This window comes from Neovison vison, chromosome 6 (genome assembly GCF_020171115.1).
Source record: "Neovison vison isolate M4711 chromosome 6, ASM_NN_V1, whole genome shotgun sequence".
Lineage (NCBI taxonomy): Eukaryota > Metazoa > Chordata > Mammalia > Carnivora > Mustelidae > Neogale > Neogale vison.
In genome coordinates, this window is record NC_058096.1 from 10,756,540 (window position 1) to 10,780,595 (window position 24,056).

Genomic DNA, 24,056 nt, shown 5'->3' on the forward strand with positions numbered 1-24,056 from the left:
TTTAAGTACTTAAGGGGTAGAGGGGAACGGTGTCTGCAACCTGACACTGAAATGGTTCAGAAAAGTGTGTATGATTAAGAGAGAACGACAAAGCGAATGTGGCAAAATGTGAACTACCGGCGAATCTGGATGAAAATGATTCTGGACTTCTTCATACTAGTTTTCATGTAATCTGAAATTACTTCAAAACAGAAGCAGTAAGAGAAAAGAGAAAAGGCAGTGAAGGACAACCTCTTCAATTCCAGCACAGAACCCTGTACATTTTTGAGGGCAGACGTGTTCACACTGAAAATACTCAAGTCACAGAAAGGTAAATTTTTCATTTTATTCAAAGTTGGTACAGAAGTGCTAATAACATTTCCATAAAATAATTACTATACTTCAGTTACAGGACAAGATACCACAGAAAGGAATATACTTTGCAAGAAATGTAGGTTCATCTGAAGTTTCCAAATACTTTTGAAGGCTAATGCAGCAGCTGGCAAAATAACACACAGTACACAAAGAACAGTGTATTTTACAGAGTCAGTAATGAAAACTGACAGCTCCTTAGCAGATTTGCTTCATTGTTTTTCCATTTTTTCAACAATAACACTTTTTAAAAAACACATTAAACCAAGATCATACATGTCTACAATTTTAAAAATCAGATTGTATACAGTAGGTTAGAATAATAGTCAAGTTAGAATTGTCATGTATGGTTAACAATCCTAAATTTACAATTTCAATTGTATTCCTTTCGATACGGAAATAACCTGGTTAATACCAAATTCTACTTTCTGCTTGCAACTAAAACATTGTACAATGTGAAGATGGACCCTATCAATAAAACCTTAAAAACAAAACAAAACAAAAAAACCTGTGGACAATAAAGGGTACACTGGAAATCAGTTTACAATTCCAAAAACTCACCAATAACTCAACAGCTTCATTTATAATCACATTTGGTCTACAATGCATAATTGACGAAATGATACATGTACACGATACACACCCCCAGTGCACAGACTGGTCTCTAACAGAAAATATGAACAAAGCATAATAGGGAGGACACTGGGAAAAACAATTTTCAACGAAGACATCTTTTCAAAATGCAATACTTACATATCAAAAGTACTAGATAAAAGCAGCAGTACTCTGCTGACGTTTGGCTTAAAAATAAAGGAATGAAGCGATTTCACAGGATATTAGAAAAGGAATTGGTTTTCTTCTTGAAGAAGACTACTAACTTTTGCACAGCAACTATTTTTGATATCCACCTTATAAAAAAAAAAAAAAGCACTGAGAAGCATAACGTAGTTCATATGTGATTGCCAACATAGGTCTGGGCAACAGAAAATGGGATGTCCAAGCAAAGAATGGGTAGATCCCCGCTGTATCTCTGAACTCTGTTGGCAATCTATAAACCAAAGCAGTATTGGTGGGGAAAAGCAGGGAACAGATTCCATATCATCATCTGACACTAATGTAATATGTAATTATTAACAAAAATAAAGCTTTTGCATTTTAACAACGCCACAGAAAAGTCCATGAGCAAAAGACCTGTTGATCTGTTTTTGCCACTCAAAAGTTAGAGATCTCAAAGTGAAATTAGAAAATTCTAATTATACATATTTACACTGCTAGGACGACTTTCACCTAGACTAATTAAAGCAATTTTCCATGGAATTATAAATGAAAGATATTCTGCCAAAGGGATCTTCAAAAGCATTAAGTTCTTACAAAGGATTTTAAATTTTAAAACAACACTTAAAGGTACAGACACATACTATATAGGACTAACAGGTTGTAACTGCTTTGCCTTATCACACATTGCTAAGCCAAAGACGTTCCTCAAACCTTTCTCTTTTTTTCCTGCATTTCTGGCACTCCTCTGCCCTCATTCCCCGCAAACCTGAGGTTTTACACTCTAAAATACTGAGGGAACACGCCTGTCTTTTGCTAGAGGAGCAATCTCTCCCTAAAGGTGTTCCGGTTAACCCTTCTAAAACATGTGACATTAGTCTACACCAGCTTTAATCTTCAGCCATGTATTACCAAAGGTGACTAATTCTTTCCTTAAGAAGATAAATACGCAAAATAGAGGAGAGTGGGAACAAACATAGTCACTTCTCTCCCATTCACAGAGAGTCACAGCTTTTGACCTATGGGCAAAATCCAAGACAAAGACTACTTATTCATTCTTGATAAACTGGGACTATTCAGGTAAAGAAAGCAAGGGGTAAGACCAGGGCAATACGGAGTGCGAGAAAACACATTTTCTTCTGCACGTACATTCTGATTTCACCTAATCTAACCATGAAGCAGGGAATGGGACAGGTAAAAGAATCCTTTGGACTCTCATAACCGCTGTGACAAGCAAAGTAGCTCCTTTGGCAGATGTGTGTCAGATTTAGGTTGATGCTAGGAACACTCGGATCGAATTCTGCTCTACTGAAATGAAGTGCAGTAAAGCACATGAAAAAGTAAAGATACATTCACCTCTTACAAACCTACACAAAGATTAAAGACAAGTAGTATTTGCCCTGTTAAAATGTGAAATTTCTCCATGTTTTCAGGGAACTACTCATAGCAGGTAAAATCTAAAGATTTAAGATAAAATAATAATAACACCAATGGCTCTACAGCTTAAAGCAAAAGTTGGTCAAACTCTTCACCCACCAAAAGCCTAGAAGTCTGTCCCTGTTTTAGTTCCAGATTATAGGAAAGAACCCATAGACCCCATCTTTGCTAGTAACCCCGAAATACAATTGCAACATTCTTGATATTTGTTTTTTCTCCCTCACCAAAGTAGCACAAACTTACTCAGATTATTGTATTTTAAATCACTTATCATTTACGACCACAACTCAGGATACCTCATTGTCTAGGGCTTTCAATACTGTGGTCCTCCACAACTCCCGAGACAAACACCTGGTGGGCTGTACAACTGGCACTTGCGGGATACTGAGAAATACTGTTAGTCTTGTGCTTTCTACATGCGGAGATACACACCTGCATGAACAGGATTTGTGCTTTCTATGGACTTTTACTTTAAGCTTTTCACCTATCATGGAATGTGAAACTGCTGTCACATGTATATTCTCAGATATGCCTATCAAACCTACACTGGAAAAACAATAGTTAAAATATATTCAGAGAATTAATAAGTAACCTTATAGTTTCAATTAAGGATATAAAACAAATATAGATGAATAAATAACATTTAAACTGCAACAGGAATTAGAGCTACCTGGTTTCCTTGAACCTAAACAAAGGCTGCATATAAAGTATGTAAATATAAATGTATTTTTCTGTATTTCCTCAACTAGTTGTAACAAAATTTAAAAAGAGGAATTGTAACAAATAAGTATATTCTATCAAGAAAGGGAAATGTGTAAACTAGCAGAGTCAATATTGGCAACCAGAAGGCACTAATCAAAACACTAAATTTCAGAAGCTGATTATATTACGAAATACCCTATATATTGGCCTTCGCCAGCTTGGGATTTCAATAAGAGCAATGAGCTTAATTTCAGTTTCCAACTATTATAACCAAAAAATGAGTTATTAAGGAACATTCATTCCACTTACAGAAGTCTAAGCTACAATGATATATTGAAAAATTATCCAGACTAGTTTATCCAAAGGCAATTTTTTAAAAAAAGTAAACGTTCCTTCCTCTAGCAGTACAAGGTGAATTTACCAAGATAAAGAGAAGTCTCCAATAAGGTTGTGATTATCTACTGTCGATTTGTGCTGTTGCGGAAATCACTGAAATAATGGATTTTCCTTATTGACAGAGTTCACAGACGGTAAACTATCTTAAACCTGGGACGGGTCGGAGAGGATGGAGTGGCTTCATTATCATGGGCAACAACTGTGATACAGTGCTTTTCTGAGAGCAAAGCCACTGCTCCTACACTAGGAAAAATCTGAGACCACTGTGCTTTTGTCCTGACTTACTCTTCATTTGCTCATGTGTTCTAGCATGCCTCTCTTCAAACATAGTGCGAATCCAGGTTAACCAAACCACACTGGAAAGTCATTACATAAAGTAAGGTTATTGGTTTAAAATCAAAAGCTTCACATTATGGTCCTCCCCTAAAAGTAAAGTATATGAAATAAGTAACAATGCAGACATATCAAACCTTTTTTATTTCTGAGTAAGACAATATATCCATGGTTAAGGCTGTTAGTTACTGGAACAACTCAAAACAAAAAAACTAAATCCTATCTGTTATAAAGGATCTGAGATGGAAAACAGAAACATAAATTATATCAATTTTCACAACATTCCTTTAAAGGTGAATCAGTAGTCTAAAGCCTTATTCCCAGCACTGGAAAGAAGCTTAAATAAACACATTTATAGGACTCCGTGAATAACGGTGTGGGTCTCAGCGCTGCCAAAGCCTGTAAGTAGTTTGTATCTTAGCTAAATTCAATTCTAAGAGTAAAAGAAGTTGAATACCTAATCTTCCAACAGAGGGTAAAGTTTGATAAAAAGCATTCCAATTAAGAGAAATGACTTAATGGAGGAAAAGGGGTCTGCAGCCCTGAGTTAAGCCAACCAAGTCTAACCAAGTGTAGTAATCAAAGTTTCTTACATAATCCAGCTTCCTACCTAACGAGCACAAAAGGGCTTCTCTATATGCCAAATGACTAGTTCCAATTTTTTACCCTTAAGCACTGCAAGAACAAGGCTTTCTGGCCATCGAGACAAACTCCACTCCTCTCTGTATTGAAATACCACCCTTTCAAAGGGACTGGTATGAATTTTAACTATTGCTGCCTCCCTCATTTTTGAAGAAAAGAATTTTCAGAATACAATAATGATGCATTACCAGGGCTTTTAGGATTAGTGAACACTAGTGAACATTAGGCTGAGAAAATCATTCTTGAGAATTTAACAGTTTAAGCTAATAGAAATTCAGTACATTTAAACACAACTATAGTTAATGAATCATTATTTGGATCCAAGTCTTCAAAACTGGGGCAAAGCAGCACTTTTACACATCATTGCAGTAAGCCTGAACGTGAATTAAGCTGAGAAAAGATCAAAATAGGAATCTGAGTAGTGTTAAAAGAAAGAACAGATGAAGAATCACAGCAAGGTGAGGGAAGACAAACGGGGGAAAGACCAGTCTCTCGAAATGGTAGGTGGGTACAGCACAAAGAGGAATATACCCTATTTGTGGTCTGCTCAAGCTAAGGTCAACATCAAGATGTCTTAATGCAACTCAACACTTTGTTAATGAGAAATCTTACGAACACAAGCCTAAAAGCATTTTTTCTACTAAAGTATCACTATCAAGTATCGGTCCTTTTAATTTCAAATATGTTTTAAAAACTCCTGTATCACAATAGTTAACATCAAACCAGGGTTTAAAGGCTGGATCTTGTTATTGGTATCCTAATCTACACGGGGAAAGGTTTAAACTAGCCGATAGCCAAGATGCTTCAAGTTCTAGAATTCACTGAATAGAATTCTATGCCTGCACATTTTAAGCTCATGTTTGTCCTTTGCCTAACTTGTTAAGTTTGTATCACCCAGGTATTTTTCAGCACCTCATTTAATAGTTTTTTGTTGTTGTTGTTTTGTTTTTTGTTTTTTACTTCTTCGGAAAACTCTGTCCTGAAAAGTCTCTGTGGTCACATAACGTAACAGGAATGGTCTACACATATCTCTCAACCCAATACAGGGGAGTGGCAGTGAGGCGGTCACTACTCCATACCCATGTGGTCCCTTCTAACCATCACACCGCAGATGAAAACGACAGAGCAGAGTAAAAACCGTAAGGAGAGTAAGTAAGCCAAATACTGCCAAGTGGGAACACTGACGGGCCTAACCTTTTAACAGCTCATGATATAGCCAGTCTGGAGGATGGTAAAGAATGAGAATAACCCACAGGCTGCACTAAATGATATTTGAAGAGGAAGGGGAAGATCCACGCACCTGTTAGTACAGGGAAGAAAAAGCAATGGGCTGAGAAATGGAGACACTAAGACGAGACTTGTCAGTACCCCCACTCCCAATCGGCCTCGGGTTAAAGAACTGAATGACAGCCTCCCAATCAATTCTTAAAATGTGAAGTTTCCCATGTAGGTCCCTGCTAATTACCTGACATGCTAAGAACTATGGCCCTGGCCAGCCTCTTTGTGCAAAAAGACAATGGGTGCTCTGAGCCAAGTGAAGAGGAAGCCTCGCGAGAGGAGATCTGCGGAATATAGGTCACAGGACACAGGACTGCCACTACTGCTTGCTGCTTCCCTAACCTAAAGAGTAGAGTGATTACCTCACCAGGAAAAGAATGGCCCTGGAAACAGATTGACCCAGCTATTTCCAAACCCACTTACTACCTTGGGGCAAAGAACATAATGTTTTTGGACCCAAAAATTCTTCTGCATGCCAGAGTACTAAGCTCTGCTCATCAAATCTCAAGACTGAGACTGCTTGAAAGGACAAAACTCTAAGGAATGGGGATACTACTAAGAGCAGATCAGAGAGTATTTTTCTCTACCTTTGAAGACCAATGTCCTCACTTCCTTTTGACTCTGAGGTAACTATTTTAGTCAATTTCATGCTTATTCAATTCTGAACCTTAGCTTGAGCCAGTATAAAAATATATACATATTAATGTTTACAGATGAAATGTCATCATTTAGGACCCATTTCGTGTAAAGTATGAACATTTTGCTAGCTTAACACAGACCAGGTATCACTCCATGAACAATCATTCTAACGAAACAAACTGAACAGTGGTCCCTGAATGAAGCTGCAACCAGCAATTCACATACTTATTCAAGCACATTATCTACTACTGGAGAGCAATAATAAGGGCAAGCTTCAGGGACTTCAGTCTCAACAGAATGATGTTTATACTGCCAAGAATAAACATCCTAATGGATATGCTAATAGTCATTCCTTATTTACAGACATTAGTACTCTAAACTTGACCTACTGCTATATATACACAAACAGACACAAGATGATGTATTTCATGTATCGTACTAAGACAGCAGCAAAGAGAAGGTTGGGGGGGGATCCTAATACTTCAAACTATTAGGGCTCAACATTAAATAAAGGGGGCGGGGAGACTCACATAAACACCACCTAGTAATTTATGCTATAAGAAGGGGTAAGAAGGCTGCCCAGCCAGTGTGTCAATCTTCTTTGCTGAGTTACACAGCAATACGTTCAAAGTCAAAGAAAATTTTAATTCCTACAACTTAATACCAATTTGAAAAATCTAAAGTCCTATTATTTTCCCAAATACCAAACTGTTGTCTCAAAGGAAAAAATAGTTCCTCTGAGAAGAGGACAAACCATGAGTCCAGCTTTGGCTACACGGTTTTTCTGTTCTTCCCAACAGACTTTTTGTAACCTTGGACATGTCAGAGCCACAGCCTCCTCCATACAAGAAAAGGATGGTCCCTATTTATTTGGCCCCCAGCTTATAAACTGTAAGAATGAAATTGAGAAAAAAAAAAAAAAAAACTCTACAAGGCACTCTAAGCTCTCAGAAATCATGCTATTCATACATGAATTATTTTTTCGTCTACAGACTCAGTCCATCAGAAAGCCTCCTGGAGACGGGAAGACATTATGCTACCTGATAAATTTCTAAAATCAACTTTGGACTAATCAAGTCCATCATAATGAAACTCGTTTATAGAATACAAAAAATTTGAAGTCATTAGGACTGAGTTTTGATTCAAAATCTACAAAAGTATCTAAAAAAGTAATACTTTTCTCTAAAGAATACGAGCTTAATAAAATCATGCAATTTAAAAAGTATCAGATTACAGGAAAGTCAAAGAAAGTAGATACACAATTGGTTTCCTTCATATGTCATGGAGGAAAAAGGACCATGTTGAGAGCACAGACACAGAATTTCGTATTCTGTAGAGCTTTTGTCTAACATCTTTTGTATCCTGTCCTCAAAGAAGGGGAATCAGCCTGTGAAAAAGATTCCCGTCCATGAAGGCTGCAAGGGAGTGCCATGCCACGTGAAGACAGAGGGTCCTAGAAGTATACAGGTCATAGCATATCCTCCACAAGACATACTACTACATCCAGAAGTTCTTATTCGTGACACCTCTTTAACATGCTATCCACGCTACAGAAAGACTACACTGACAATCTACCAATGGCAAAGCATGCACTCAGTTTTCTGTTACTGATGCCGAGTTTGCACTGGAACCTCCTCATTCTCTAAGTCAAGGTAACTTTTTAAAAATGTTGAGGCTGTGTACAGATGGCAAGTCTTAAAAAAAAAAAAAAAAAAGTAAATTAGAGGAAAAAAAAAACCCAACTTATCAAGGATACAATATGATCTCAGAATTATATTTTCCCTCCAAAAGCTCAGCTTCACTATATCATGATCCAATCAAGCAGGGCAACCCAGCACAAACACAGTGACAGTTTTCTTCAAATTTCTGGACATATCTTCCAACTGAATCCACTTGGGAAAGTGTGTGGCTAAGAAAAAATGTTACCAAATGACAAGAACAAAGAACAAAGCTGGAGAAGTAGTGGAGTATGAATAGTCAGTCGCCTGTTGAGTGTAAGTTGCTCAAACACTGCTGGAGAACTGCTAATTCCCAAACTATATAAACATCTTTAACTTGGTCCATAAATTTGGGGATCATCAGCAATGTTTACTTCATTTTCTCCCCTAATCATCTGACAATACAATCATGACATATCTTTTTATCAAGACAGAGTTGGTGGTCATTTGAGTACGGTTCCCTTAAACTTCAGTGGAAGCAGAAAAAGAAAAAGGAAAAAAAAAAACAACCAGGAACTAGAACAAATTTTTTACCAACATTCCACATGCTGGTGGTACAAGAACAGCTACAGGCAAACATTCTTCCTCCTTTCTTCTGGCAATCAAAATCCACAGGCTCCTGCTAGCAAAATGAACCTGGCAAACAAACTAACCTGTCCTGATACAAGGACCCCCCTCCCCAAGCACATCAGTTAGGTTTTCAGTACACAACTGATTAAACAATGTCCACGAATTAGTTTTAAATGGTAGTAGGGATTACAGAGACAGAGAAAAAACTCTGAAATGAGCAAGTCTTCTACGTCAGGATAAGAAGGCCTACCAAGATTTGGCAGTGCAGAAAGTATACCTTATTCATAATAACCTTAGCATCTATTCTGCTCTACGTGTTCTAGGAGAATAATTGGTCTCTCCTTACTTTGGTATGGAAAATTTTAAACCACATTTGCACAATTCAGTCTGTCAAACAAGTTTCACTTCATTTAGGTTGAAAATTTACTTTCATCCATCTCTGGGAAAATAAAGTCTTGCAAATAGATGATTTTCTGCTAAGTAAAATTTGGCTAAAACCTATAGCGTAAACAATGCCTGAGAGATGCAACAGTTACATAAGGTTTGTTTTGTTTTTTTGTTTTTCCAAAGACCAGCATTTTCTTAAGTTAGTGTCTCATCATATCCTTAAAAAGTTCATAAGGAGAAATAAACAAACATGAAAATTCCAAGTGAACACACAGCAAAAAGTCCGATATTTAGTATTAGTTTAACTCGTGGAGGCTCTTCCAACATTTGTAAACAAACAGCCTCTTCCTCCATCAGGTCTCTGAGACTCCTCTTGCTGAGGCTCTTACTTTTAAAGCCACAGAACCAATCTATGAACTTCCAGTACCGGCCTCCATCCTCTGTCTCCTTCTTTCTCTCTTTCTCACCCATAAGAGCTGCTTGCCCATTGGAATAAGCATCTACTGGTGTTTCTGCCTCTGAATGTCCTAACGAAGCCACTGGATTGCCCTCTTCTCTGCAGGTCACCAAGAGATTAACATCTTCTGGCTGAAGGCCCTTGATGCTGTCTTCGGATTTCCCATTGGGAATGATATGGTTGACGGCCTCACTGTTCTCCCTGCACCTCAGAATGCTCTTCTCTTGCATTTTGTACGGCTCATCTTTTGGGGAGCAGCTTTCCTTCACCACCAAGCTCTTCTTAGACCAAAAGGTGGTGGTACGAATCTGTTCCTTTGTGGGCGGTGGTGTGAGGAGGCTAACAATGACAGTAATGAGTCCTGTGACCCAGAATAGTGCGGTGGCCACGTACATGTAATGGATGTCTTTGATGAAGCCTGGCCTGTTATCAGGTTGGTCACATTCGGGGGCACGGTACGCAAAGGCCAGTGTCAAACGGACCGCTCCAAGAACAAAGCCAGCCATTCCACCATAGAAAGCCCCTTGCTCATTGCAGCGCTTCCAGAAAATTGCCAGAAGGAACAGGGCCGCAACTGGGGGTGTCAGGTAGTCTGCCACCTCCTGAATGTAAAGGTACATCTGGCCTCCTTGCATCTCCACGATGATTGGCACCCACGCGATGCTGATCACCACCATAAAAGCCACAAATATCCTCCCCACAATCATTAGTTCCCGGGAGCTCGCACTCCTGCGGATGAGTTTGTACACATCGAGGGTGAATATGGTACTGGCACTGTTAAAGATAGAGTCCAAGTCGCTCATCAGAGCTGCAATCATCACCGCCATCATTAAGCCGCGGAGTCCCACGGGAACCAGCTTCATCACCAGGCGTGGGTAAGCAATGTTAGAGCACCCGGCTCTACTTCCACACACTTGCATGCAGTGCTCGGGGTTGATGCAAGCTATATCATCGGCAAACAGTATTCTGGATATCATTCCTGGGACAACTATGATAAACATGGGCAGAAGCTTCAAGAAGCCAGCCATGAGCGTAGAGCCTTTGGCATGAGCAATGTTTTTAGCCGCTAAGACTCTCTGCACGATGACTTGGTCAGCGCACCAGTACCACACAGAAGCCGGGGTCTGCCCGAGCACGAATCCAGGCCAGGGAACGTCTTCATCTGTCGGATTCCGTAACATTTTCAGTGCGTCTTTCTTAGGGTGGACATTACAAGAATTTGTGTTGGAAAGGTTGTATGTCAACAAGATGGAAGTAACATTGGGCGAGGCCAACATGTACCTTCTCTTAACTTCCTCAAACCCGCCAATCTCCATCATGCTAATAATCATAAGCGTGAGCGCCCCAACGATCATAAGCAGAGCCTGTAGCGTGTCTGTGTAGATCACTGCAACAAGGCCTCCGGTGACAGTCAGCAAAGCAGTCATGCCAATGAGCAGGATGACAGACACATAGAGGTTCCAACCCAAAGACTCCTGGATAAAGAGGGCACCTGAATACAGATCCACTGAGAGCTTGGTGAAGATATAGAGAATCAGAGACAAGGCTGCAAAATAGACCTGAATCCTATGGCCACCAAATCGCTTGGACAAGTATTCAGGCATGGTGTATACCCCTGACCGGATGTAAATCGGGATGAAAACCCATCCCAGAAGTTGCAAAAGCAGTAAGGCATTGAACTCCCATGCGCCCACTGCAAATCCGCTTGCAGCTCCAGATCCTGCCAGCCCAATGAAGTGCTCACTGCCAATATTGCTCACAAACAGAGAGGCACCAATCGCTACCCAGGTCATAGAGCGCCCCGCCAGGAAGTATCCACTCACGGTGCTTCTATTAGATTTCCACATGGCAAAAAACCCAATGCACATGACCAGGATAAAATACAGGGCCACTATGGCAATGTCTGCTGTCTCCAGTACAGCCCTCATTTTGGTACCTTTGTGAATCAAAGTGTCCAATAACAGAAGTGTCCAGCTTTTTATTTACTCATTAGTAACCCCAGCCAAGTCTGTAAACCATACGTGAACTGGACTACACAGAGCAACACAGCAGGTCAAAGTCTTTGTCCTTTGGTTTGCTGTCTTGATGGTGGTGGTTGTGATAAACTTTGAAGGAGACAGTTTAAATTTTCCTCCGCTTCTTAATTGGGATTGAGAACTTAGCTCGTACTCTTAATCCACTCTCCACAAGACCATCAGCATTTACTCAGGTGCTGGAGGAGAAATTCTGAGTTGCAGCTAAGTTAGTGAAGCCTACTGTACCAACCCTGCAAGGCAGCAAAGACAAAAGACAAAGATTGAATTAGAGGAGGGTCTCACCAAGTGATGAGGAAACTTTCAGTCTAGCAAAAACGGCGCAATAAGACATTCTTTATAAAAAGAAAAAAAACTTGTAATATACTTCAGTTCCACAGGAAAGAGCAATCTAAACTAGCACATCGAGTACTTAAAGTCATGAGAATACTTATCATTTTGAACTAAGAACAAAAATGCGTTGACCTCATAACTAAGTGACCTAACTTCTCTAGCAACTAAGAACTGGCTACCATGACACTGCCCTTTCTTTCTTGCTGTGGCTGGCGGCTCAGATTGGAACAGACACCAAAATCTTAAAGCACCTTAAGGGAAAAGGGTGGGGGAAAAAACCACTAATTATTCAAAAGGGCACCATAATGAATATTCAAATGCTATGAATCTGAATAATGCACTTTATAGCCGGTTGCGGTCCTGGATGGAATCGGCTCAGTTCAGTGTTATCGCCTACCCCCAAACACAAAATCAAGTATCACTTAGTCGATGCAAATTTATTAATATAAAATTTTCCTCAGTTCCGACTACAAATGTGTATGTGGTAGTTATCACACAGTAACATAGAAACCGTGAAATGACTCCTGCCCTAAAGGAAAACAAAACATGCCACAGACAAAAAAACAAAAACAAAAACAAAAAACTAGGAAATTCTAGTTTTATAAAACCCTAAAATGTTTTTATTTCTTCTAGCTAGAGGAAGACCTCAGAAGATTTTTGAAAAATGTTCAAGGTAATTTCCTTCCCTTCCTTTTCATCAGGCAGTAATTCCAAGAGAATCTCTGAGAGGATAAAGGCACAATGACACTAAGTTTGACTGTGTTGCGTAGTTCTTCCTTTTAGTCATGTTTTCTTATTAAAGGGTCTAGAAAGCAAGGACAGTAAGGAGGAGGAGGACAAAATTTCTGAAAGACCGAAAAATAATGTATTGTATCTTCCAAACCTCAATGAAACAAACATTTATCAACCATGAGATAACAAGTTATCTTTGATTAAGTCAGTCAGGCATTTTTCAGTCCTGGATTAAGGGGAAAAAAATCATTCTGCAAAACAGACATTTAAATCCATCTAAAATCAAGTTTGTGAATCTGATGGTTTTTCTCCTGAAAAAGAGACAAATTCTAAAATCTACAAAGTTAATTATAATTGTTGCTGACAGATCAATATGAAGAACATCTTGTTATTCATCCTAATGCCTGCCACACATCGACTTCGAATGTGAATTTTACTTCTGTGATAAAGCTACCTCAAAGTGAAATGTTTTTCTATACCTGACAAAGTAGATGCTTTTCAATGAATCTACTTATTTTCCTTTAAAAATCAGTACCAAGCTTAAGACCTATAAATGATACTAAAGCCACTGCTTTCCAAAACTGTTCAAAATAGACCACGGTATTAAAAAAAAACTTAAACACACACCTCTCACTGAGCAGGAAAGGAGGTGGAAACAATGGCTAAAGATAAACGTTCTACTGAATTAGGTTATTAGGTCTAATTCATAATGCTGCCTAGATGGAAATGTCTTAAACCCATCTTTAGGCCTTTTTTAAGCATACAGCACTATAATAATTATACTAAGAAAACGGATTACTATCCTTCCTCCTGAGAACCTGGGTCAATAATGACTGACATGAATAACACCCCCACACATAAAAGCATCAAATATACTAACAGTTGGGATTTGTATCACTTCAGACTTGCCAAATCTTGAAAGCTGGTCATATTTCTGTGACCACTTTCCTCATGCCAAAAACTTTCTGAAGAAACACGTGGACATTATCTAGGATCATCTCAATTTTTAATAAAATGTAATCAGATGACTAATAAACATTAACTACTTAAACGTGCCTTTAATGGTTCAGTAGAAGCGGCAGGTCCTTGATTACAAAGAAAACAGTGGATGGCAGTCGGGAAATCCTGCCTTGAACAAAGCTCCCTGAAATCCATCGTCGAAGCCACTTGTTCCATCCAACGCACACAGAAAAGCCCAACTCCCCGAGAGGAGAGCCCTTTCAGGTGCTGCTTTTCTCCGTGGCAGCAGCTCACCGACCCTGTCTGTGTTTCCCTCAAGAAGGGGCAGCAAAAACCCTCTGTGTTTCTCCTGAAAGGGGAGCAGGGGAAGGGACCCCCTGCAGCAGCCCCCACCAGTGGCTTGTGTGTTCAGAGAAGCAAGTGCTTAGAAACAGAACAAGCACCTTCTTCCTCAACCACTGGTAAGCACTGCTAACATCAGGAACATTGTTCTTGTCAAATACGATCTATGCAAGTCAAATCTCTTAGCCATATTCTGTCCCGTCACAAACCAAATCCACACTGGTCTAACCCCTAACTTCTCTAGAACAGCAGGTAAGATAGAGAGAAAAAGACATTGTGCCCTCACTCCCTGGACTAGCAGGCGGTGGCCAAACATAAGCTCAAGGCTGACTTTTCTCAATTCCGTCTGCCTATGCTTCCTCTGACCGTTCGGAAGCCATTGCTGGCAGTCCCCATCTTACTGGATACCATACCAGTCTGTGGGCAGGTTTAAGATTTTCCAATTTAAACAAAAAACATCCAGAGACCAGCACCTGGTAAAGACTGGAAAAAGAAAAACAAAACCAAAAATAGGTCAATTTAGTTTAGAGAAAGAGAGACTATATTACAATGCTGCTAAATTTCACATTCTAGTCATAAACAGATTGTCACAGCCTCAACTTCACTTTGTTAGGAAATAAAGTATGCATTCCTTAAAAACGGTTCCAAATAAAATATACAATGTGAGTTCTGCATAATTTTTTCTTTCCTTTAAATAAGTATTTCTAGAACAAAAATACAATGAACACTAACCAGAAGTCCTTTATTTTCAGGAAAAACATACATGGAAAAATTTTTTCATCAGCTAAAATGAAACTTTTTAATTTATGTTTTTACATTACTAGGACTAAGCTGCTACACAAGTCAGGTAAATCCTGTTAAGGGAGAAATATGAGACAAGTAATAAAATAGGTACAGGAATGATAAAATATACGGGTTGGTTCCTTGGTCGTACATTTTTAAGAAAACAAGTATTTCCATAATAAGAATATTATGTGTGGAATATATAAAGTGGTCCCCTAGTGGTGATGGACAGTATAATCAATTTTTGCCAAATCAAAAAACACAAGGGCATTCACTGTGAAACAGAGCAGAAGTCCCCCCCGCCACCAAAAGGAGAGGGCTTTCTTCTCAGAGAGCGTTCTCTTGACAGTTTTGCACAAAATTAGAATAAAATTTTGGTACTGATTCATGTAGCTGGATAAATTAAATTACAACTTAAGAATTAATCTGAATAGAAAAGTATATCTAAGAATTTGCTGTGTTTGAACTAGAAAGAGGGAAATAGGTAACACCAAATTAAATCAGCTATTAACCCTCTTTAGGTAATATAATCAAAATATAATTAGTTATAATAACCAAATCCAACTCTCTTTCCTATTATCTAGGGTGACCATATAATTTATCTTCCAAACTAGGAAATTATTCTGGGACAATCTGTAAAATCCAGGACATATATGGTCACTCCAGAAAGTCACCGTCATAAAAACCCAACCGAGAACAAGAAACACAATCCGTAAAGCCATCAGTCTTCCAAGTCACAACAAATTCAGTGAGGCAAGGAGACGAACAAAGGGCAGAAAACTGACATGAAAAGTAACCAAACAATAATCTTTTTGGCTTTGGAGTCACTTTAAAAACCACATACTCCATGGACAATCTGAACGGTAGGCTTGCCAGGTCTTGCTTCTATTCTGATCCAGTGAAAAATGCTCACTGTACCAGCTAGTAATAATTAAAGAATTGTGAAACATGCAGACACCTGCAAAAACGTACATGTATGGATGGCATGATCAAGAAAGCAGACAAGCTCTGAAGGGCCAGAACCCAAGCTGTTACTTCCTAAATGCAGGATCTAATAAGCAAGTAACAATCTATGAGCCTCCACTGTCTCATCTGTAAAATGAAATCATCATCTGGCTACTACTGGCTTAGTAAGGAACAAATGACATACAGAAAACACCTAAGATTGTCCAGTGCAACAAGCAGGTACTCAACAAATGCTGCTTTACCTTCTACAACTTGTACAAACTAAAAGTTGTAATACCAGCTCCTTTAAAATTAATTTGTCAACTATATGCCAGACATATTAGGTTCCTTCCCAAAGTTATTTATAGATAAAATATTAAATATTCAAATACTTTTAAAGAGGCTCTCAACCACCTCAGGAACAATTAGCTCCTACTGACGTCACTTCGAGTTAAATTAAAAAAAAAAAAACCCTAAATTTATACAAAATTCTACTTATGGACTTTTCATATACATTTTCACTTTTGTCATCTTGATTCAAGGTTCAGTAAAGCAAATTCCACTAGCAGAGCAGACTGATGGTGCATGGCACAGAGCGCACATGTATACATACATATAAGACCTTCCTCAATCCATTGTTACTCTAAAAACGTAAAAATGGATATTGGTAGCAGTTTATCAGTGACACTTAAAAGTGAAATGAGGGTTTCTAATACAACTCATATGAATTTCAGCCACTTTTAAATTATAAATGGAGCTAAAGTAACACTGTATACAACAGTCCCTGAAACATAGAAGGAGTTTGCCCTTAATCCTTTTCAGCTAAACATTTCTATTAAACCTACGACCTCAGCTATTCAAATTTCTGAAAGTATGTAAGCGATGCATGAAACCCTGGTTGAACTCAGATGGCATTTAAACCATATTCCGGGGGTTTCTAGCCCCCGTGCATTTTCACAAGGGTGGGAAGCAAGGCAGAGTGGGCAGGGATGTGAGCCTCCCTCCATCAACCCTCTACCAAAGAGACCAGCTCTACTTTTAGCAAAGTACTGAGGAGAGAAGGGGTTTAGGAGGATGGTTTTCCATGTAAGTAAACCATGTCTTCAAATACAATTTTATTCACCTAGGAAAAATCATAAACTACCAGATTTATTGTTTCATCCACATACACACATCCCCTGAGATAATCCATTTTAACCCGCTTCTGTAGTTACAAAGTTCTGTGGTTGGTTTGTTTTTTTAAGTCTCAGAGAATGAAAACCTTTTGGGTATCGGGACAACTTTCAAACTACCACTGGTTTCAACTTCCATGTGGATTACACCAGATCATGCACGTGGAACAAACTCCAGTAACGTTTTTGAGAAATGAAGATATGAGCAGAGAGAGCGGCCGTGCCTAAGTCTGCTTACAGGGGCCTGGTTGTCAAAGATAAGTGAATTATAAATAATGGAGATAAAAAAGACCTGACACTTACCGACCTAAGTCCTAACACCTTACAGACACTGTACCTAGAGGGCTGTGTACATTACTATACTCCTCACAGCAATCATGGGATAAGTCCAATTACTACGGTCATTTTATAGATGAGAAAACAGAAACCAAGGAAGCAGTATAACTTGCTCCAAGACAGTTATTTGTATTTACATCAGGATCTACACTCACATCTATGGGTCTAAATGGTTTCTGCCCTTGTAATCGCTAGACAACACTACCTTCAAGGACAGGAACACACCTTTACTAATAGAAAAAAACAAAATAGAATACAATAATCCGTCAATTAATAAAAGATCATTTGGTATCATCCATGTTTAAAAATCTGTGCTTGTAGAGAAAATACCTGAGATGTATACGTAACAAACGCTTACAAAATAGACTACAACAGCACATAGGACAAAATTCAACCAAAGTACTTATGTATGGTCACACATAAATGGATGTATGTTAGGAGAAACTGAAAAGAATCAAAACAAAAAGAAGTCCCAGGCACAGGCTCCTTAGGTAAACAAATAGAGCAGAAAAACCTTGAAGAGTCAGCTCTAAGACCAGGGCTTATCCTGGTTCTACCATCCAAAGCCAAGGCTTGTGCCTTCATTCTCTGATGAGTTAGTTCTTTCACCAGAGAAGGAACAATTAAGTCTACACCTGACTTTGTTACCACGGGCTACATGAATCCACCCAAGCCAGTTTTCCTTCACTTGCTTCCTCCATCCTTACGATACTATGTTACAAGAATCAGCAATGTATGATCTTCAGATCAAAGAGTTCTTACAGCAAAATCTATGGACCATGGTTCTTATTGTTTGTGACCACCTACCATTGCTTGGGAGTGTGAATAACTTGGCTCATATCCCTTCAACCTGTCTCACTCTCAGTCTTCCCCATCTCAAGGAAAGGCAACTCTGTCCTCACTATTGCTCAATGCCTAGCATATCAGTAGTATCAGTCATCCTTGACTACTTGCTCATGGTTTCCCTTAAGCCACACACAATCCATCAGTCTGCTGGATCTACCTCAAAAAATATACCTAGATCGGACCACTTGTCATTTCAACCACTAGAACTCTGGTCCCAATCACCATCCCATCTCATCTAGTGAACCGACTGCCCTCACCTCTTAACCTGTCTGCAAACTTTGGCCCTTGGCCCACTGCAGGGCACTTACCAATCCAGGAAGCAGTCACCCTTTTATTCACAATGCACCAAACACACCTCTGGGCCTTGACATTTGCTGTTCCTAATGCAAGGTACACTCAGCACTCCCCGATTTTCACAAAACTTGCTCTTCTCTCATGTACAGTTTTGCTCAAAAGTAACTCCCCTTACCATCTCAGGCCTTCATCCTGCTTTATTTTTTTTTTTTTTATTTTGAAAAGTAATCTCTACACCCAACGTGGGGCTTGAACTCACAACCCCAAGATCAAGAGTTGGATGCTCTATCAACTGAGTCAGCCAGGAGCCCCATTCTGCTTTATTTTTTCCCCATAGCACTCAATACCTTCTAACCTACTACAGGACTTATTTATGTTTATTCTTCCCTCACTACCAGAATATAACCTCCATAAAGGCAGAGACTCTTATCTGCGCTGTTCAGTGATGTGATCTGTGTCTCAAACAGTGTGGCACACAGTGTAGGCAAATGTTTGTTAAATAAAATGTTAATGATAAAGTACCCAACTGAGAGTGTTAAGCTTTCAATATCCTACACAATCCTCAAGAGCAGGTTTTTCTTTGTTTTTGTTTTTGTTTTTTTAAAGCAATAAATGATCCAGAGTAAAAGGCCAAAGGGGAGTACAGCATTTCCTCCCCTACCAAAGTGATCAGCTATCGCGAAGTTTGGAGGGGCTGTGTGTGGAATGACAAGGCAAAGCAAACTAGACAAGAAGCCCTTTGTTCAGATAAAAATCTCGATGGGCCATGACGTAGTGAAAATTTGTTACTTGGAGCCACTATCTATCTCATCTGACCCATCCACCGTTAGAGTGGTCTACTGACTTCACTGCACTAACTCCCTATCAGCGCAATTATCCACACCCCTCCCAGTGTGCCAGGATAGCCAAGCACTTCTTGTACTATAGTTGTTTCCATATAAATGGCAGGTCAGGGTGGGCAAGCAGCCCATTCTATACAAGCCCAGCCCTCTTGATGATCTCAGCTTATGAAGACTCTCTTCTTCCTCCTACTCTCCATTACACATGAAGTATTAGATGTTTCCACAAAACTGAGCAAGTTACTTTAAGAACTACCATTTACCAACACTAGTGCAGGGCACCATTTCCACACTACATGAACTAGCTCATCCAACTTCCGCAAAAACTCCAAGAGGTAAGCCTGATAATTACTCCCAATTTATCGATCAGAAAACTGAGGACATATCAGATAATCATCAAGAAGTCCAGAAACATCCTCTGTGAAGAAGAATGTATTCTTTTAAAAAATACTCCCCAGGGAGATACACATAAAAAAGGAGGAATGAACACAAGTCCAAAAAAAAAAAAACCTCATTGATAAAACAGTAATAACATGATTAGAAAAATCACTCTTTGCAGTCCCTAATGGATTAAGAAAGTTTAACCTTATCTCTAATTATGAGAAAGCAACTACACAAATCCTAGGCACTGATTATAATGGATGCGAGAATCCTTCGGTGAAAGGCTGATGGGGAACTTTAAAATGGAAGAATGAATCCTCTCTAAAAGACAGACGTGCAACCTGATAGGACGCTACACCCATAATACCTATGTGCTCTTGCAAAACAAGATCTGAGAACTACTCAAATTTCTACCTGCTAGTTGACAGAAAATACTTGGGTTAGACGAACACACAAAACACCAGGGAATGATCAACCAAATTTGGAAAGGAAGAAAGAGTGGGGAATCAGTTACAGTAGAGACTCAAGGGGCCATCGAGTAAATGGAACCTGTGGACCTTGTCTAGATTCAGATTCAAGCAAACCAACTGGGGAGAAACTTCTAAGACAATTCAGGGATTTGAGCATGGAGATGTTAAGGAATTCATGTGGTGTCACAGAGGCACCATGGTTGGGTTTTGTTTTTCTTATCTTCTGTTTTGTTTATCTTACCTTTATCTTTTGGTTACATACTAACTATTCACAGGTAAAATTTTTTATCTGCACACTTTGCTTTAAAGACTTCCAGGAATAACTGATTCAAAATCATCAACAGATGCTAAAGACAACTGAAGACTGAAGAAAACAACACTCAGCCTCAACTTTGTCATTCTATAAATCACTGATTACAAAAGGAAAAAAGGCACTTTACATCAGACAAACTGATGTGCCTCCTGATACAATACACGGACATCCCTATCTAATAATTATGGCAACCGTGTTTAACCTATCTTTAATCACAAGAAAATCAAGCAGACAAATCCAAATTGAGGGATTCTGCAGACTACTGGGCCTGGACTCTTCAAAGTTCTACTATCATTAATGACAAAGACCAGAGAATTGTTCTAGATCAAGGAGACTGAACAACTATATGCATGATCCTTGACTGATTTCTGGATTATGAAGCTAAAGATTATTAATGGAGTAACAGGATAAATTTGAACATGTATGTATTGAACATTTTATAATAGCGCTGTATCAATATCAGAACTGGGTAATGGTTATGTTGTAGTTAGGAAGAAAACCACCCTTATTCCTAAAAAAGACATGTCAAGATGTCTGCATCTCTCAAACAGTGCAGATTACACACACACCAAAAAAAAAAAAAAAAGAGCAAATACAGCAAAGTCTACCAATCGGTGATCTAGGTGAAAAGCACGCAGGTGTTAACCGAACTGGTCTTGTAACTTTTCTAAAGAAAATACAAAATACTCCAGGAAGAACATCAAAGGCAGGGGTGGAAGTGGGGATGAAGCAAGCTTGGTAAACTTCGACTGGTTGTTGAAGCTGGGTGACAGGCACAATATGTAGATTCATTAAACTATTTCCTTTTACCTGTGCCCAAGTCTGCTCCAAATTCTCACTTCTAGAAAATGGGAAAAACAGGTATCTCAAAGCAACAACTAGATTGCTAAATAAAAAAGCCCTGTGGGAAAAAAATGAAGCATTCAACAATTGTTATGCATTGTCAATTCTTTCAGGGAAGGCTCAAAGATGACCTACAAAACAAAAGCCAGCTGAACTGCATTCAAGCTAATCTAACTCCAAGGTCTCCGCACTTGTCTTCTGCTCTTCTGCCCCAAGTTCATGGCAATGGCCTCACTTTAAGTCCTGGCCTTACCTAAGACACTAACAAAAATGAAATTTGCTATATTTGTCTCTCATGACACCTTCTCCAGCATTTGTTAGTTTGTCTCCCTTACTAGAATGGAAGCTCCAGGAAAGCTGGAACTTTGTCTTAGAGTTTACCACTACATTCCCCTCAAACATGGTAATGCTGGTGGTACCTGGAGGCACTCAAAATAGATGCAAAATACTTCCCTCAATCTAAAGGGCCTTTAACTCGACTACACCATTACGCTGGACACTCTTTTTACAGATACAGTGATGAAAAGTAGAGCTGCTAGGTGGAGACTGTCCTTGGAATGCTGGCCCAGCCATTTACTGAGTTGTGTGACCCTGGACACCTTTTTGCTTCAGATTTTTCGCTTGTAAAATGGAGATCACACTACCTAATCCTTAAGGTGGCTGAGTATTCAAGGGGAAAATACATACACACACACCCTGCTTCAACTACCCACTAAGCGTTAGAGTATACCTTCCAACCATGTCAATTTTGTGGTTCACCTTCATGTTTTCTAAACTCCTCCTACTTGGTTCCAGTATTATGTTCCTGGAGAAATCATTCCTAGAAGAACAGATGCCAAAAAGTTTCTTGTTTTTCCATGTGACTGGGGCCAGAAACTGTAAACACAAGACTTTTCGTAGACCAGATTCTAATTCTCCCAGGAGGCCAAGTCATAAATAGAAGATTCTGAAAGTGGGATGTTTCCTTAGATATATTTGGTTGGAAAATTTTTAAACTTTCTGATTTTCCTCAATGTTTAGGGAATGGAAGATTTTTAAGAAGTAAAAAATAAGACCAAACAGGATAACTTGACCAGTATTTGGAAAGACTGGTAGAAATATGGCCTGAACATAAAAAATAAACATAAAACTGAGGTATGATGTTACAGACTATGAATGCAACTAGATTCTCATCTCGCATTTCAACAAAAGGACAAATAGACTGGCCTAAAAATACAGAGAAACAGAATCACAGTTGCTTTCCATGAATGTGAGATAGGAAGATCCTGACGTTACAGGTTCCAATTATTTCATCCAAATCAGATAAAATAATGTAGAAAATTTTCTTAGGACTCTTTCTACACCTCAACTTTCTTCTGAATTTGCAACAGCTCCTGGCCCTCAGTCCACACCTGATAATGCTTTCCTGAGACCAATAGCGCTACTACGGACTCAAGATCCTCACTCGTGGAAACTTGGTATCTCAGGTTTTCAAAATAGTGTGCTTCACCCAACTGCTTTCTCACTTAATTGCTAACAAAACAGAAGGCAAACAGTACACCAGCAAGAATGAAAACCAGAACAACATACTCCTGGGTCATATATTTACTTAATAGATTCAACCTAATTTTTTTTAAAGGACACTTAAATACATCTTTTCTATATGTAACGCCTGGCAAAGACCCTACCCTCAAATTTAGCTTTTCATTGAGCAAGAGAAGCTCACCTTGTGTTTGAATCTAACCCGGAACTGAATATTTTATATTCCTAATTTATCCATCTAACCAAAGCGAAGACTGCACATGGGTTTCCACACAAGTACCTTCCCAGTACCTGAAATCCAAGTGCAGCCAAGGTCTTGAACACACTTTCCCATACTGGACTACATTCACAGCAATCGGACTATGATAACTGCACTTGGGTTTCTTCACTTGACAAAATTCAAGCATTTTAACAGTAAGGGTAGCTGTCCACAAGAATGTTATAAAAACTAAAATCTAAACTAAGACAATACCAGCATTTCTTGATTCTGGGGCAGAAGCAAGCAATACCAGTTTACAAGCACTGAGGGCTCCGGGTTAAGGTTTAAGGTTTTGTTAAGTCTGAACTTTCACTTGCAATTCCATTTTTAAGCTCTCACCCACACCAGCCACTCCTGAAGTGTTCCCAAAGCGGGTAGGGATTCCCTTAAGTCGGATGCAGGAATCATAGTAAAATTGCTGGGGGTGGGAGGGGGGGGTTGGGGGGAAAGCACAATCAATTATAACCTGGACCTGAAAGGCAGGAAAGAACTGAGCCTGAGTTTGTTTTTCTCATTGCAGTTGCTGTTACATAGATCAAGTGAGAATGGGGACATGAGAAAGAAAAAAAGGAAAGTCAATCAAGGCAACAGCTTGGTTTCCACTCTATGGAAACACGAAGCCTAGTCAAAAATAAAAATATTCTATCACCCCCTTGTTCAACACTCTGACTCGAGAACACCTACTTTTTTTTCATGGTAACGCTATGTTCTCCAAGGATCATGGGTCATATAAGTTAATGTGAACTTCAAAAAATGTCATTTTCTGTGGGGCGCCTGGGTGGCTCAGTGTTAAAGCCTCTGCCTTTGGCTCAGGTCATGATCTCAGGGTCCTGGGATCAAACCTCCCATAGGGTCTCTGCTCAGCAGGGAGCCTGCTTCCTCCTCTCTCTCTGCTTGCCTCTCTGCCTACTTGTGATCTGTCAAATGAATAAATAAGATTTTTTTTAAAAATTTCATTTTCTAGACAAGC

General features: G+C 39.2%; 2 protein-coding genes across 2 annotated transcripts in view; both read right to left on the minus strand.

The window, feature by feature from the left end:
- The window catches only part of MRPS6 (mitochondrial ribosomal protein S6), a 66,009-nt gene that overhangs the window by 32,137 nt on the left and 9,816 nt on the right, over positions 1 to 24,056 (minus strand). The gene's annotated exons all lie outside the window — the stretch shown is intronic.
- The window catches only part of SLC5A3 (solute carrier family 5 member 3), a 33,561-nt gene continuing 9,810 nt past the window's right edge, over positions 306 to 24,056 (minus strand). The window contains exon 2 of the mRNA XM_044250978.1: positions 306 to 11,950. Coding sequence (XP_044106913.1) covers positions 9,456 to 11,612 — 2,157 coding nt within the window. The 5' untranslated portion in view covers positions 11,613 to 11,950 and the 3' untranslated portion in view covers positions 306 to 9,455. The remainder of the gene's footprint in view (positions 11,951 to 24,056) is intronic.